The following is a 17294-nucleotide window of genomic DNA, read 5'->3' on the forward strand; positions in this document are numbered from 1 at the left end:
GGCTTTGGGCATGTTTTTTTATGAGAGTATAACATTATAACATGATATAAAACTCAAAAAAGTTGATTTTACATGATATTGCCCCTTTAAAATTTCCTGACGTGCTCAAAACATTTTTTTGCTTGTAAAAACCTGTTCATTTTTGCTTGGTATTCGAGTACAATGAGTAGAGTTCAATTGGCAATTATTTATGCCTGCCAAAGGATCATAAAAGCACACAGAAACTTACCTTAGTTGTGACTGTAGTTTACTTACAGTCAGCAAGCAACTCACTCTAAAATACCAAATTTGCATTTACTGATACAATTACAAACCTACTGAGCCACAGAGGCAGAAAGTGTCATTTCGCTGTAACGTGAGAACCATTTTGTTGGATTGCAGCTGCAAAAGTGCCCAGACTTTACTGCTATGTTTGCATGGCACTGTATTTAAGTGTTTTTGGATGTGAATTATGGCAGACCTTTGTGTTGATGCATTTTTACAGAAATTAAAAAGCGAGTTGAACAAATATCAAATCAAATTGATTTATTTAGCACATTTCAAAACAACTAGTCAGCCAAAGTTCTGACATAAAATAATCATTAAAATGATAATACAAGATACACGAGATCATAAAAACTATTAAAATTATTAAAAATACTATATAAATATATAAGAATATGAAGAGGCAACTGGTTCCACAGTTTAGGAGCTACAACTGTAAAGATCAGATCACCTCAGTAGACTAACCTGGACCTCAGGACAACTAAAGACTTCAGGGCACAACATAGTCAATCCAAAGCCAAACATGGCTGTGAGATGTTCATCTTCGCACACTTTTCATAGTTCACAGAACACATGGCTTAGAGCTTCTGGTGCACATGAGGTACATGCCACAGCACAGTTTTTTTTCCTGCTGGAGTCTCCACTCAGTCTACTCCATTATCGGCCGTTTACTCTTGCTGCTCTCTACATCCAGGAGTTTTTGGCCATTTGACCTCCTTTTTATAATTGTCTGGAAGAGTCATAGATCGACATACTTTGACTGTATCGGTTCCTCAAAACAACTCCATGTTGTTTGGCTACAACAATCCATTTGTGGAAACAGAGAAGTTTAAGAAAATGCTGCCAATGTTGTCTGAGTGCTTTTCAGCACTAACAAACACATCCATGAACTTATGACCAATCACACAATACCTGGTGTATTTGCCTGTGAGAAAATTTCAGCCTGAGCATTGTGTTGTTTAGCTGCTCTACAAACTGATGCCATTTTCATCACACAACTGTGTCAACGAAAGCCTTTTTTTTTTTTGTTTCGGATGGAGTATGTCGGGCCTTTTTAATTACCTTTGTGGACCAGCTTGGACCTCAGGACAGCTAAAGTCAAACGATGATTAGACATACAGACAGAAATACAGTCCATTCAGCAACATAGCCAATGAAGGGAAGCAAGCACCAGAGATACCAGAGACCAGAGATATTTTTTCTTGGTGTTTGTTTAAAAAGCAAGCTGCAGCATTCTGAACTAACTGCAGTTGTGAGAGCCTGGTCCGGCTAACGCCAACATACAGAGATCTGGTTGGAATAAAGAAGCCTGAATCACCCATTCAAAGACATTAAAGGAAAAAAACAACTTCACTATCTAAACCATTATAATAGAATAGAATAAGCCTTTATTGTCCCACGCAGAGAAATTCAGGTGTAATCGCAGCAGCAGATACATACATCAATCCACAGAGACAGTATATTGCTATGTGACATTATCAGCTGTAGCAATAATAATTAAAGATAGTAACAATAAAAAATAAAAATAGATCAAATTAAGAAAAATAACGACTGTACCGGACTATCATGTTGAAATGAGATAAAAATGAAAATAAAAGCAAGATACCGTGCAGAAAAATACGAAATTACAGGAAAAGAGTCATGACGGACTCGTGATTCGAGGGGGTGTGCAAATTGAGTCAAACTCAGTCGTTAAGTCAGTGTTCCAGTACAGGGAAAAAAAAGATTGTCTGGAACAACCATATTATTGTGTACATATTAATGTCATTTAATACCAAATATCTTAATTACTCTCATTTATTATATGTACCTTTTGTTACGATGCATAGCATTTTTTTTATTTTATCATGTTTTATTTTTTATTTTTTATTTTTTTCAGTTTATCAGTACTTGCCTTGGACAGGTCAGTTTCAAATAAACAACCAGTTCTACCATGTTGGCCTGAGGTCCACAGCTGTGGCTTTTATTCCTGCTAAGCTGTAAGTTATATTTGTACAAATTCAAATGTCTGGTATTTTACCTACATGGTATAATTAGATATCTTTCTTTTTACTGTTTTAAGGCCACCAGTGATAAAAGTTGACAGAGGGATCTCTATGTCGGCTCTGCGACAAGTGTTGCCAAGATCTGTGTTTGAAAACTGTTACGCTGAAGAGGGTTTGTTTTCCTTTAGGATGCAAAAACAAAATGTCTTGGAAATTAAAAAATATACATAAATGTGAACATGTCAACAATTAAACAGAATTTTTAATACTGTTCCCTCAGTTTATCAGGATGGCTTTTACTGCAGTTTGGGTGAGTTTGTACCAGTTGAAGGAACAGAAGGAAGTAGCTCATTTACGCAGCTTCTCTCAGAGATCAAGGAAAATGATTTTGTAAGTGTGTCCATCTTAGTTATTATTACATAATAATAGTCATAACCATGAATTATTCAATTTATGCTTAAATAAAGCAGACAGAAAACCAAATGGTTTTTGATGATTGTTTTTACAATACTGTATATTTTTCTATTATAATTAGCAATGAAAGTTTTGTCAGACGTGGTCCTTTGAGTATTCTGCACTAAAACTAATAAAAATGATGTGGTTAATGTCTAACATAAACATTTGCTTGTGTTTGCTCAGGCTTTCACCGTTCCTCTGAATGATAGTGGATTTCTTCTTCTGTTGCACTCATCACACTTCCTCAGATATGATGGTAAGATATGAAAATTGACAGCATACAGGTTGTCAGTTGTACACTTAAATTTAATCTTTAGGAGAAGTGCTTTTGTGTCAGTCACATGCTTGTTTTTTCTTGTGCAATTTTTTTATAGACACGGAGTCTACCTCAGCTGAGGCATTGCAAGGCCTTTTTGTGTTTCCTGACTCAAGAGCTGTAAAAAGAGGTGATTACAGTGACTGTTTTAAGCTTTTAAATGAGAAAGTTTTCTAACTTTTATAATGTAGTCTCAATAAATACTAAGCTTCTGCAGGACCACCATTACAACAGAAACCAGCAAAGCCTCTAAATTATTGCAGAGAATGGCACCACAGTATACAATGGTCTTGTTATGGCAATATTTATTTAACAAAGACAAAAATACGTGGTCCAAGAATGAAGTTACTCCGTGAGATGATCAGCTGAGTTTTATTGCAACAACAGGAAACACAGAGAACAACCTGGCCTGTCAATGTGCCTCTGCTTCTCTTTGTCACACTGTGTCCGCTGTCCACCGTGTACTGTCACTCACTCGAGAGGCCTCATATATATGTCATCTTAGCAAGATTTGATACAAGGTCAACGGAAAACACAAAGATAAACACAAGTGATATCTAAGAATGACTGTTGTTAGCAAATCTTGTTCTGACTTTAATCACTCAATCTGCAGATGAACAGCATGTCATGAAAATCTAGGTCATTAAAGGATGTCTTGCATTACTAGCTTAAAGATAAAATTATTAGTTCCATTACAGTCTTCACTCACCAACTGATTACAAGTTTGAGATAACTTAAATCAAACTTCCCTCAGTGTTTTGAACCTTTTGGTTGCTACCAGGTCCAAAGGAGAGTTTTTTTGTAACATTTCAGTAGCTACTAGCACATTGGTTAACCATCATCCACTCAGTTTCCTAAAAATAGTCTTCATTTTTGTTTCAAGTAGTTTCCATTTAGAACCAAGGTTGTAATGTGCTTGGACCACACAGTTTTTTGGTCTACCTCTACTTTTTATCTTTACATAACCTAATCTAATTTACGTCAGTTATTTAACCTGTAAATAATCAATTAAAACACCTCTTGACACCATTGTAGGGAAAGAAGTGTTTTGTCATTTTTCCTGTTCCCCTTGTATGTGAATCAAGCCTACTTCTCACAGTAGAATTGTTAACTGGCCCGAGACTAAACAATTTCTTTTGTTGGTTTGTCACAGATACTAAATTTGGATGGAATAAGTTTGCTGCGCCAAAGGAAATTCTTTCACTTTTACCAGTAATGAGCTACGCAGAGGGTGAAGTTGAGAAAACACCCATGGACCCAAGCAATGATCTGTGTGAAGTGTTGGCGCAGCATATACAGAGTTATGCTACGCTCATAAATCCAGGTCTGTCAAGTCCATCAAGGCCTCAAAGGGAACTGAGCATCTTTCCAGACCAATATGATGTTCCGATAGATCACAAACATCTCTATTCATCTTCCGAGTGGACTAACAGGACATGGGAGAGCTTTAAGTCATACTTGAGCAAACCAGCATCCTTTCAGCTACCAGTTTCAAAGGTTTCTGAAATCCTGGCGGCTGGACAGGAGGAGCAAAGAGAGGACCTTGATGATGATGTTTATATCTGTCTGTCATCACCAGAGGAGTTACCAGTCGGCCCAGTTGACATGGATATAGAACATTCATTATCAGACCATGAATCTCCATCAAATGAGGCATCTGTGGACACATCAAATGCTGAGTTACAAGTTTCTCCAGTATCTGTGACTGAGAGTATTGTGAGGGACAACTTGCAAGCTGGAGATGATGCAAAGGATCAAAACTGCAATAATCTCACTGAGTTGAACAATACTGATGATACAAAGGTGAAACGTCTCCTTACTCCTACATCAGAGGATCTTCCTGCAGAGCTCATTGTCAGCATAACCTCAGCAGAACAAAGAGTCACCGATGAGACACTAAGTAGTGCTGGTGCTTTATCGACAACAAAGCATGGTGACTTTCATTTTTCTGAATTTTCACAGATCGCCAAACTGCAAGCAGCAGACATAAACGCTGTCGGTAATCAAACCGACAAAACCAGAAAGTTGTTGCATCCCTCTGTGGTCACCAAGCTCAGAAGAAGAAAACGAGGCAAACTGAGAAGAAAACCTTCTCAAGCACAGAAAAAGGCTTCTAAACCTGGTATTGAGACTCGCAGTTTGCCGACAGTCATATCAGCTTTGGAGGTGGATAGTTTAAACTGCAACACAAATGAACAGCCTAAGGAATTGGACTTTCCTCAGCCGAACAACTCTTTGAAAACTAGATGGAAAAAATTGCAACGACGTAAATGCAGATTTGGAAAACCGTCGTCAAAAAATAAAGTGAGGTCTGGTCCTATTGGCTCAGCCAAAGCTGAAGGGAACAACTTGGATGATGGACAGCGAAGCTTGGAAAGCAGCATTTTAATGGAACTTGAGGCGTTTCATCTAAGAAAGAAAACAGAGCGCTGGGACCTAAAGCCAGTTGTCAGTGAATGTAGGAGAATTTTGGTTCCTTTTGGCTCTGTCGATATAGCTGATCAAGTTAGGTCTTTAAAGGTTAAGTTGCAAGCTACAAAAAATGACGAGTGCCTTGAAAAAATGTCACCTGATTTCCCTGTGACTAGACCTGACTCAGATGAAATGGAGAAAGAGACTAGCATTGTTTCACAGACAGAAGTGACTGAAACTGTGGCTGCAGATTCTACAAGTTGTGTGGATAACATTCCAAGTGCCACCAATGTTGCTTCTGAACAAAGTATTGTGGAACAGCCAGTTGATGACAACAATTCAGTGCTTTCAACTACTGACTTGAATATTAGTTCTTCCCAAAACAATAATACAGATAATTTACTGGTGCATGTTATTCAAAGCAAACAAACTGATACATTGTCTCCAGTGAAACATTTGTCAAAGGGAGAATATCTGCTGAGTCAACTAAAATCTGTCCTTTCAAGACAAAAAAGAAAACTAGATCTCCTTCGCAGTGACGAAAAGGTTGAAAATACCTGCCAAGAGGATCAGCCTTGTCTCAAGAAGGCAAATGTGGACTCAGATGCTGAGATGTTGAAATGCAACAACGCAACGACTCCAGCTGCCGACTCCAGTGTCAGCCCAGTTTCGGAGATGCCCTCGGTTGACCCTGCTTTTGCTCGTTACTTAGGCCTGACCCCTAAAGAGAGTCTGAATAAGGTTCAGAAAACTGTGGGCCAGCAGCAGAAATACTCGGTGGAGAATGAGAAACCTGTCTCTTTAGAGAAACACCTGCAAATTGTGCAAAAGCCTCTGTCGATATTCCCAAGGAGAAAGAGGATTAAAACACTGAAAATGCATCAAGGAATTTCTGCAGAAATTGTTAAAAAGAAATGTAAGTCAGTTGTAAGATTTTATTTTATTGTATTTTTGTGGGGGTTGGGGTATCCAGTGCAAGAGCTCTTGAATTATGAAAATTTTGTCCACTAACTTGATCTGTAACCCCCGCAACTGCGCGTGCTTCTTCTTTTCTTTGCTCCCTTCATCAGCTAAATCAACTAATTCTTTTTCTTGCTTATTCAGCCTTTTTGTCTGTCATAACATTGAAATTTGCGTATTGAACAAACGGGTCCTTTTAGAACAATGATTTAGCTAACATTTTGATGATGTGTTCGTGTATGTAATACAAATGTGTATTTCATGTGCTTTTAATGTGCTACCTTTTATCTTCATGCAGTTTCTCTTTTTCTTCTCTGTTTTGTCTTCACAGGGTGGTTGCATTTTCAAACTCCAGCTTGTTATACAACTGAAAAGGTCACAGAAAATGACTGTTCTAGTGACAATACTGTCAGAAAGACTGTTGAGGAAAAAATGAAAAGTGCTTGCTCATCTACAGATGCTTTGAACTTACTTGCTGACTTGGCACTCAGCGTCAGTTATGACCAGGTTCCACTGCAACCAAATGAAGCACTTGACAAAAATCCTAATGAAAGTTTGAAGAAGTGCGACCCTAAAAAGGGTCTTTCCAGTTCTGAACAAGAGTCAATTCTTCATGCTCTGCTTAAAACTCCTCCTGCTGCTAAATTCATTCAACCTGTTACGTCGCCTTCACAAAGCTCTCCTTTGGGAGATGATGAATTGATTGCTTTGGTATCTAAAGAACATGATTACTCACTGCCTCCATCTTCCTGTTTGCTGTTGGATTTGCCAGGTACAACCTTCCAGGTGCTACCTGTAAGTGGTTCAACCAGACTGCTAAACCATCACCAGTCAATGTATGGCAGTGGAGATAATACACTACACCCTTCTGTCATTCAGTACGACTCAAGCGAATACTTAAGGACTTCAGAATACTCGCAGAGGCACAAACAAAAGTTCAGATACTCACGGACTTCTGTTATCAAGGATGGCTCTATTAAGGTCACAAGAAAATGTCAAGAAAACTACAACTTCAATCTAGACAGCCAGTTTACAAGTGACCCAAAGAGCAGGGTTGTCATCCGAGCTTTGCATGGGTAGGTAATTTGTTGACAAAGTTTGTATCTTTTTTAACTGTTGTATTTTCTTGTTATAGTATACTTTATTTAGTTCAGATATCTTTTTGTGTGTCTGTGTGTGAATTTGACATTTTCCATAGGCCATGGGATTTCTCCACTCCCAAAACTACTGAAGAGATGCAGCTCATCTACCACATGTGGATAGGCTTGTTTTACAGCCGGTCAACAGCCAGATTCTTCCAAATTGACCCAAGTTTTGTGCATCAGTCTTTAGATGAAAGGGATCCTGTGAAAAAAGCCACCGAAATGGTATCGGGTCCAGCTAGGTTCGAACACAATACCAGTTCTTCTGTAGCTCTTTCAAGTGTAACAAACACTCCAGACCTCATGGTTTCAGAAGTTTTGGATCTCAGTACAAAGGACAGCACTCTCTTGGAATCAGAATCTGAGGTTTTGGATTTGTCACAGAGGAACTCTGTTGTTGAAACTGTTTCTTCAGAGCCACAAGTCAACAGAAAAGAGTCCAGTGAAGAAATGGAACCTCCTGAAACACTGAATGGTTCAAAGTTACCAGTAGAAGTACAAGAGGAAGAAGCATTTAAGGTTAGAATTTTCTGTTGTTAATATAATATTGACAAATGAATATATACTTGTTTGTACATGATCAGATATGGCCTAACCCTTCCTACGCAGTTCCACTCAATTCTAGTTTCTAGTTGGGCGGCTGTGGAAGAGTTGTTAGGGGAGTCGTCCTGGAACCAGAAGGTCGCTGGTTCGATCCCCCGTCCAGCCGTCTTAGTCGTTGTGTCCTTGGGCAAGACACTTCACCCGTCTTGCCTGCTGATGGTGGTCAGAGGGTCCGGTGGAGCCAGTGCATGGCAGCCCCACCTCTGTCAGTGTGCCCCAGGGCAGCTGTGGCTACAATGTAGTTTGCCATCATCAGTGTGTGGATGTGAGTGTGAATGGGTGAATGTCTGTAAGTGTAAAGCGCTTTGGGGTCTGGAGGGACTTGATAAAGCGCTCTATAAGTTCAGTCCATTTACCATTTTACCATTTCCCTTCACTTCTCTGTCTGGGATTTCTCCCATAGACAAGGATTTCTTCGGGAGCATTTCATTCAGGCCAATCAGAGAACAGAACGTTGATTTTTCTGTACAGTGTCTGCTTGTAGTTTATTTTACCTGGGCCAATCAGCAAACAGAAGTTTTGAATGACGTCAATTTTCTGCACAGTGTCTGCTAGTTTAGCAATAGCAGTGGAGGAAGTGAATGAAGCCAGTCTGTGTTGATAAGGCTTCCAAATTAAATTTGTCCTAAATTTGGTACTTTTCTCCTCTCAGTAGGGTTGTTTACAGCGCACGCAATTTCCGGTTAGCTTCTTAGCTTAGCCTCCTTCACAGTGTAGCTGGCACGCATACGTCGCGGCCAACCGATACAATCATTTTAAACTTCAGCAGAGGCCACGCCTCCAGCAGGATCTACCGAGAGTCCAGACCCTCGTACGAAGTAAAATGAAGGACAAGGGTCTGGTTTTAACCAGGCTAGATCAGATATGTATGGTATAATAATGACCTGCATTGCAATTCTGTTTGAGAACTTGGAGTAAAGAAGTAATGAAAATGGTGTTTTAGCTTGAATTGTGTGATGCACCAGCTTCATGCAAAATGTCGCTGTATAGAATCTGAATTGGTTTAATGAATCTTTACTTAACAATAGGGCTGCCACAAATGATTATTTTTATAGTCGATTAATCACCGATTATTTTTTTCAATTAGTTGATTAATCGGATCATATATTAATTGAATATAAAACATACAGCTTATTGCGCCAGATTGCAGCTGCTATTATATAACCATCGTTAGATTTTAGCTATATGCTAACTAAAAATAATTGCTGTGGAAGGCAAGTTCTGCCTTGCAGATATTGCATTGCACAGGTTTCTCTTTCGTTTTTTTTTAACCCTTTAAAGCCTAGCCCTTCAAAAAATAGTCAGAAAATTCACATTTTTTAGAACTGACATGCTTATTGGGCCTTTAAACAAAATCCAAATTTTTTTGCCACATCACTTTGTTTATGATATATTTTTTTGTATCAAATCTGATACACTGGGCTGTGACATCACTTTCAGAATCATTGTCATTTCAAAAAGGATGTGCAATTACTTACTGATAGTTGGAGACCAATCTTTAAATAGAAAACCTTGGGTTAAGGTTGTCTGTGTGTGTAACAATATATTCAGCTTAAAAGATGAGACAATACTGGGTTCACAGGATGAGATTTTAACAAATTCAAATTCTGTTTCACAAGCATCCAAAATTAATATCTTGATCCAAAGAGGGCTAAACACACAATGTTTTCAGAAGTCTCATGTCAAAAGAATCAAGCAGAAAAGTATTTGTGTCACTGCCTAACCCCGACATTTGTTCTTATCTTTGCCTGTCAATTCAAACAGATTGACAAGTTTCAAGCTTAATTTTCTCATCTTGACAACACTCGAATCACTATGTGAACTTGTCACTAAACGTGCTTTGCTTATTTTGTGCAACAAGAGAAACCCCACCTCCACCTATTTTCAGTATGTACCTGCAGGTTTCAGAGGTGATGGGTGAGCTGTCTTTGCAGGGCTTCAGTGACATGACCCTGCTGGGTGTTTCAGTGCATTCTGGATAGTTCTGGATTTTTGTGTTAAATGCAAGTGGTTATTATCATCAGCATACAGGTGCTGGTCATGGTCATATATCATGAAAAAGAGCTCTGTGAACAGCCAGCCTCTTCAGCAATGACCTCCTTGTGCAAGGTGTCAATGGTTGTTATTTGGACAATTGTCAAGTCAACAGTCTTCCCCATGATTGTGTCACCTATTGAACTAGACTGAAAGACCTTTTAAAGGCCTTTGCAGATGTTTTGGGTTATTAGTTGATTAAAGTGAGGCACCAGGTGTCTTCAATTGAACCTTTTCACAATATTCTAATTTCCTGAGATACTAAATTTGGGCTTTTCATTGGTTGTCTTTGATAATCATTAAAATTAAAGAAATAAAGATTTGAAATATATCAGACTGTGTGGATTGAATGATTAAGATATTCAGTTTCACTCTTGAATGGAATTACAGAAGTAAATAAACTTTTTCATGATATTCTAATTTTATAACCAGCACCTGTATAAAAATAATAATACTGGCTAAATGTTCCACTGCTTGATTTGACTGAACTGCTGCAATGCAAACCCTTTATTAATGATGGGTTCATCATCTTTTCCCAGAAGAAAGCATTGTTGTCTGTAATTTATTAGTGCTTCATGAGAGAGTCTTCACCTCTGAGAAATATTGCTGCAGTTTAATATTGTAAGATCTTGCGGCACAAGATCCTGTTACAGCCCCTCTCTTCATCTCAGACTGGTTCAGAAAGGCATCATCTTAAATAACTTTAGAATCCTGGAGCCATACTGTCTGAAGAAGGGTTACTTAGATTACAAACATGTAGCAGATATTATCCAAAGACACCTAGGAGACAGGAACATGTTAGGAGTGATACTTAAGTATTTGAACTAGGAAGTTAAAGCTTTAACTAGTGACTTCCTGGTTGAAGGGTGACTGCTCGGTCTCCTGGGCTCACCCCTCTACTTCCTTTTTTTTTCATTTTATTTGACTTACCTTTTATGACTTTGAATGTTAAAATGATTAAAAACTTGTCTTCAATTATATAAGACCTACAACTTAATTTTCTGTTAACTTAGACATGTACTAGTAGGAGCAACAAGGTGAGCTGCTCCTGTTAGTTGAAACAATGATGGAACTGGAAGATTATATTACTATCTAAGATAATTATAGCAACATCTTAATATAGATACATACAAATATTCTATAATTACTTTGTGGACATGCAGCATTTATTTTATTCATTGTAATCCTTTTTAAACTCATGTCAAAATGTAAAAACTATGAACAGCTCAAATAGAAATGGCATTTGTTGACATTTTATTATCTGCATAAACGTAACTTTTAAATATATCTCTTTTCATTTCCAGTCATGCAAAAAGATGGAGATGGAGACTATCAGTGAGGTTAATGTTGACAACATTAACAAAAACAAAAAGACGGAATTTATTCCAAAAGCATTGTGCCCAGACTTCACAGAAGTGCCAGCTTCAAAAGTTGAGAGGACAAACTTTTCTCAGCATGAAGAGATGAAAAACATTTCGTTTGAACCTGAAACTGATCAGGTTGCTGTTGGAATTGATCAGGAGTTACCTGGAAGCAACAAAGACACCACTTGCACAAAATATCACACAGAAAATTCAGAAATTACAGAAAAGAGTTTGGAGCAAAAAGATGAAACTGATTCATTGGAATTTGATATGGACAAAAAGGTTAATTCCAATTCAGAAGAAAATGAATTGGTTCAAATGGATAAGCATGGAAAACTTGAAGAAAGCTGCAAAATAAGCACATATCCATGCCCAGAAGGCAATGAAGACCTTTTTTATGACATGACACACACAGATGATGGCTCTGCTAACAGAGAATCAGATATTATTTGCAAGGAAGACAAAGTAGTAAATGGAAATGTGTCTTCAGAGGTGGAAAGTAAAGATGTCTCACCTGACCAAAATGATAGTCTAAACAGAAATGTGGATTGCAATGGACTTACGGAGCTTAAAGATGATTACTTGAGAGAAGCTGCGACTGAAATGGATCAAGATTTGAGAGATCAACCATTACCTAAAAAGTGTGATGGTCCAATAAACGTTTGCATTTCAGAGTGTGATCATCAAGCACAAAAACACAAGCAGCTACCTTTGGCAGCTAGTACAAAAGACATCTGCTATACAAATCCCATTCAGTTAAAAGGTCCCATTTTAAACAGCTGTTGCACTCAAGCAGGCATTACAAGCATTTCTGAAAAAGACCCTTCGGCTGAGGAAAACTTTGAGACAAACAAGGAAAACTGTCTCAAGCCATTGTTACCCTATTCTGATGAGAGCACCAGTTCACCAGAAGAGTCTTTCATTCCCAAGGTAAATGGTAGCTTTGAAACAGCAGATAAAACTAAAGAAGCAAATTTTAATGTTCATCCAAATCATGAACAAGAAATCAAGCCAACTGAGAAGGAAGACGATATAGGTGAAAAAACTCCACAAGAAGCATTTCAACTGCAGGCTCCATCGAAGTGTGAAGTTGTCAACATGGGTAAGCCAGACGAGTCATCACCTGAAAATATGGATTCTGAAATCAACAAAACAAATGGTAAATTGGACAAAAGTTGGGATGGGATTACAATTCCATTTTTGGAAACGAGCACAGATGAAATCCATGTAGTACAACTACAAGACGAGGCAGGGAAAGCTGTTCAAAGCCAGGAAGTAATACCATTTATTCATGAAACTTCTGGCCCTCTTGATGAGCTGCCCATTGATCAGTTTAGCCCATCTGAAATTTGTGCTGAAAATGCAAAATTGTCTACCCACGAAATGCCACTTCTTGATGCAAGCAAAATCAATAAACTAGATGTATTGGCAAGGGTGTTGGACAGGAGGTCCCCTACTCCAACCATGGATGAAAAACCATTTGAGTATGGATCATCTTCAAGCCCTAGCAGTAGTGCTTTTGCCTATAGTGGTAGTGAAATCTGCCAAAACATTACTGAAAAATGTTCCAGCAGAAGCTCAACACCCGTTATGGAAGAGCTGCCTCTTCATCAGAAACATCAAACCTCTGCAGCTAACGTTGAACGCAATCATCTTCATGGCCTTGGTCCTGATATTGAATTCAGAACCTTAAGAGTCCTGCAAGGTATAGACAAATATATTTCCACAGCATACCACTTTGGTATGCATACTCAGACTGAAATGGCCGACCAAAAGTCATCCCCTAATTCTTCAAACCTCTCCAGCAAGAAATCAACCCCAACTAGCTTGGACCCAGGCCACATTTCAGTTGACTTTACAAACAGGAGAACACGTGAAAAGCCACCAGAGGTGTCAAGCACACAAGACCTGCACCCCAAATCAATACGTAGTGTTCCTGCTTCACCTTTCAAAAACAAACTGAAGGAGCGACTCAATGTAAAATTAAAGCCAAAGAATAAATATTCTTCAATTCAGTCACATCAGTTTAAAAGATCCAACAGACAGAAACACTCCATAGAGTCAGACTTGCAGTCCTCGGGATCTTGTGCCACTGCTGTAGATTTGCAAGATAAACCAACTTCACAGTCCTATTTTATTCCAGGATCTTGTTCACAATCACAGCATCCTGCCTTGGTAGTGAAACCATCAAAGAGTGAGGAAATCCAGGCCCATTGGCTGTCAAAAGATGATGTTGAAGCTACTCCCAAGAATAAACAACCTGTCACTCAGATTGTCCAAAACTTCTTTACAAACCTAATGCTTTCAAAGAATACATTGAAAGGGAATTTTGATCATCTAAATAATCACGAGACTGTTGAGCTTTCTTCCAAAACTTCTTTGTTGGCAAACACAAACTATAATTCGTATAAAACAGAAGTCAAACCTGCCCTCAATCCTCCACGTCAATACAAGAAAACAAACACCTCAGAGTTCACAGTTTCATCTTTGCCGTCTATACAGTCTTTTGATTCTACAGAAAGTTACCCTGAAAATGACCAATGCCAAGGGTTCTTTGAATACAGTTTAGATGAGACAGTTGAACATACTGCGAAACAAAGGATTTGTAAAGGCTACTCAGACAAGTTATCAATTTATGACAAAGACGATGACCTAAGTAAAGAAGTACACATTCCAGAACTTCTATGTACGGTCTTTAATACAGGTCAGGATAAGTCTTACTCTATTCTGGACCAACTCTCTCAGAGGTGCCTGTCAGACGACCTCACTAAGGCATCAGTGGAGCAAGAGTCTCTTATCTTCTCAGAGAAAATGAAAAATCTTTTGAAAAAGAGCAAAGGTGGATCCTTCAGCCAACAGGATACTTGTGATGGTTTGACTCAGTCTTTCCACAGTCCTCTGACTGTCAACTTCTCTAATCTTGAGGAGCAGCATGATGATCTGGAGTTGTTGGACATGCCACTTGTTACCCAGAAAATAAGGGTGGACATGTCTGATAGGAAAGGCCTGACAGACTCCACAAAGGAGGGAAAGATGTTTTGTCCTCCTTCTCAAACAGACAGCCCAGTGGAGCACGCTGGTATTTCTGGTTTGATCGCAGAATACTCTAAGGTGTACGAGGCCAAGATGCACAATGTTTGTTCTATCAGGAAGACTTCATGTAGACCTAAGAGATTCCAACAAGATTACTCTGGAGCACTGAGTAACAATTTTGACTTCTGTGATCAAATGAAGAAAGAACTTGACAAGTCGTTCCAGAGTAATCTGAATGCTGTGGTGAAGAAATCCTGTAAAACAAAGTACAGATTCTACATCTTGGTGACATCAGATGATGCCTTCTTTGATGAAACTAAGGTAAGATTAACGACCATAAAACCTTCACTATTGAGTCTGAAACAGTCATGTAAATTTAGGGAAAAAAATTATGTAAACGAGACATTTGGTATTTCTTCTTAAAATAGAAGAAATTCCACCTTTCCATCTTTATCCGTTTCATTTTCAACTACAAAATCTGTTCATTTTATTCAACCTCTATAGGTTGTCGAAAACCATTTTCTCCTGTTATAGTTGTTTTCTGGTTGCCTTTATACTGTAGATTTTCACCATGGTAATTGCATTCTTTAAGTGTATTCATGCAAAATCTCAAAAAATGCGTGACCCATGGAACAGAAGGAAAGAATGAAATATCTCTTCCTTTTGTAAACTAAAACTCCCAAAGTGTATAGGTTCATGGCAAAGCACCATAGGATTTACTTATTAAAAATGCCTTTTTAAAGATGTTTCCTTTCCTTTTCTAAAGACTCTTTTGGAGACCGAGGGTCACACTGCCGTACAGCCATCTGAGTTCTTTCGTGGTGATGGCAGTTCTTCCTGTCTCCTCATCATTGTCAGAAATGAAGACATTGCAGAGCACATTTGCAAGGTATAAGACCAGCTAAATAAATAACGTAAGGGTTTTGACCAAACAGTTGTGATGTAATGACTCGGCTCCTATGGTTTTTCAGATACCACATTTGCTCGAGCTGAAGATGACACCTGGTGTGCAGTTTGCTGGAATTGATGAGCCGGACGATGTTGTTAACCTCACTCATCAGGAGCTCTTCACCCGGGCCGGCTTTATCATGTTAGACAAAGCTGTACTGGAGCCCCTCAGCCTTTGTATGTTTACCTATCCAGATCCTAATCTTTTTATAGTTTGAGGTATTCTACTTCAGGCAGGTTCCAGTTTAACTGATTGTTACATTTTGAAATAAACTTGTAGGCAACATGAAAAAAATCTCTGAGACCTTGCAAGAGCTGAGCAGAATGGGAAAGTGGAAATGGATGCTACACTACAAAGACAGCCGACGCCTGAAAGAAAATGCAAGGTAAAAATCAACTTTTCTTCAAAAAATGTTGTTAGTTCCCTTTTGGCACATGATGCTTGTTTAATGACCAATTGTTTTTACCACTTGTAGGCATGTTTCTGCTAATTAGCTAACAGTTAGTAGCAGAACAAATGTTTTGCTTAGCAAATTAGCTATTTCACTAGCTTTAATATCTGTTAACAGACCAGTTAGCTTCCACTAAATTAGGTTTTTACAACTTTAAGTTCGTTAACAGCTAACTAGCACACGTATAAATAGCTAGGTACATAAGAATAGATAAAGACTAGGTATTGTCTACACCAGTCTCACCAGTCTTCTGCTAGGAGACAGACGTGTGATGCAGACTGACAGTCATCTTAGCCGTTAACAATTAGCTGTTATTGTGCCGTGATCTTCAGCTCTCTCTGGAGCGAATCGCAGAGTGTAAAGCGGCTGGGATGAGGATTAGCACCTTCAAATCTGAGGCCATGGTCCTCAGAAAAGGATTAATTGCTCTCCAGTTCTGCCTTTACTGGAACATTTTTGTTAGCTGTGCCCACCATTGGTTTTTACTTTGTGGGGAAAAAATATTCAAATTAAGCATCTGTGTAACTTGTAATTATCATATTTCAGGTTGGTCCAAATGTTAATAAATGTGGATATGACTTACCCAGTTCAAATTTAATTTAGTTAAAAACCAAAACATCACTTCATTAATTTTACTTCACTCTTTTTTTCTGCAAAAGTTTATTTTGACCATAAGATACGTCATATTCGCTGTGCTCTTTGTGGTTACTTTTTGCCCATCTGAATATTAAGTTTTTGCCTCCCAACTCCAGGGTGAGTGAAGAAGCAAATGAGAAGAAGCTCTTCCTATACTGTGGTCAGGACGCTGGAGTACTGGAGGTCTTGCCTTACCATGAATGTGACTCGATGTCAAAAGATCAACCAGACTATTTGACATGTTTGCTCCGACTGCAAATCCAGCAAATATCGTCTCGTTATCCTGTTTTTATAACTGGTGAGAAATTATGTCCGAGTAATGGATGTTTATAAAGGTCTACTTTTGAAAGATTTTGTGAAACTATTTTACCTTTCTGAATAGGCATGGAATAAGTTAGATTTTAACTTTTAACTACTACATCAAATTGAGCTCAATATCTGCAACATATACTGAGTTACATCCATTTTTGTGTATTCTGAATCGGATTTACCTTAAAGTGTATCTTACCCCCCCGTGAAAAGATAACTCCGCCCCAAGGCGAAATTTGAAAAATGCATCAAAGTGGGTAGGGGAGGGGGTGTGGGTAGGGGAAGGGGGGTTAGAGAGCAGAGGTGTGGCCAGGACTAGAGAATGTGACAGCTAGCATTAGCATAATTGATGCTACATGGAGAGTGACCACAGTACCACC

The 17294-nt window shown here is 38.6% G+C and overlaps 1 protein-coding gene across 1 annotated transcript in view; it reads left to right on the top strand.

Annotated features, from left to right (window-relative positions):
* tasor2 (transcription activation suppressor family member 2) overlaps positions 1-17294 on the top strand; it is a 26482-nt gene that overhangs the window by 6145 nt on the left and 3043 nt on the right. The window contains exons 9-21 of the mRNA XM_014017134.1: positions 2144-2243; positions 2327-2421; positions 2530-2639; positions 2889-2961; positions 3080-3151; positions 4175-6349; positions 6725-7469; positions 7592-8054; positions 11477-14890; positions 15336-15458; positions 15541-15694; positions 15798-15903; positions 16722-16903. Coding sequence (XP_013872588.1) covers positions 2144-2243; positions 2327-2421; positions 2530-2639; positions 2889-2961; positions 3080-3151; positions 4175-6349; positions 6725-7469; positions 7592-8054; positions 11477-14890; positions 15336-15458; positions 15541-15694; positions 15798-15903; positions 16722-16903 — 7812 coding nt within the window. The remainder of the gene's footprint in view (positions 1-2143; positions 2244-2326; positions 2422-2529; positions 2640-2888; positions 2962-3079; positions 3152-4174; positions 6350-6724; positions 7470-7591; positions 8055-11476; positions 14891-15335; positions 15459-15540; positions 15695-15797; positions 15904-16721; positions 16904-17294) is intronic.

Source organism: Austrofundulus limnaeus, unplaced genomic scaffold (assembly GCF_001266775.1).
Source record: "Austrofundulus limnaeus strain Quisiro unplaced genomic scaffold, Austrofundulus_limnaeus-1.0 Scaffold162, whole genome shotgun sequence".
NCBI lineage: Eukaryota > Metazoa > Chordata > Actinopteri > Cyprinodontiformes > Rivulidae > Austrofundulus > Austrofundulus limnaeus.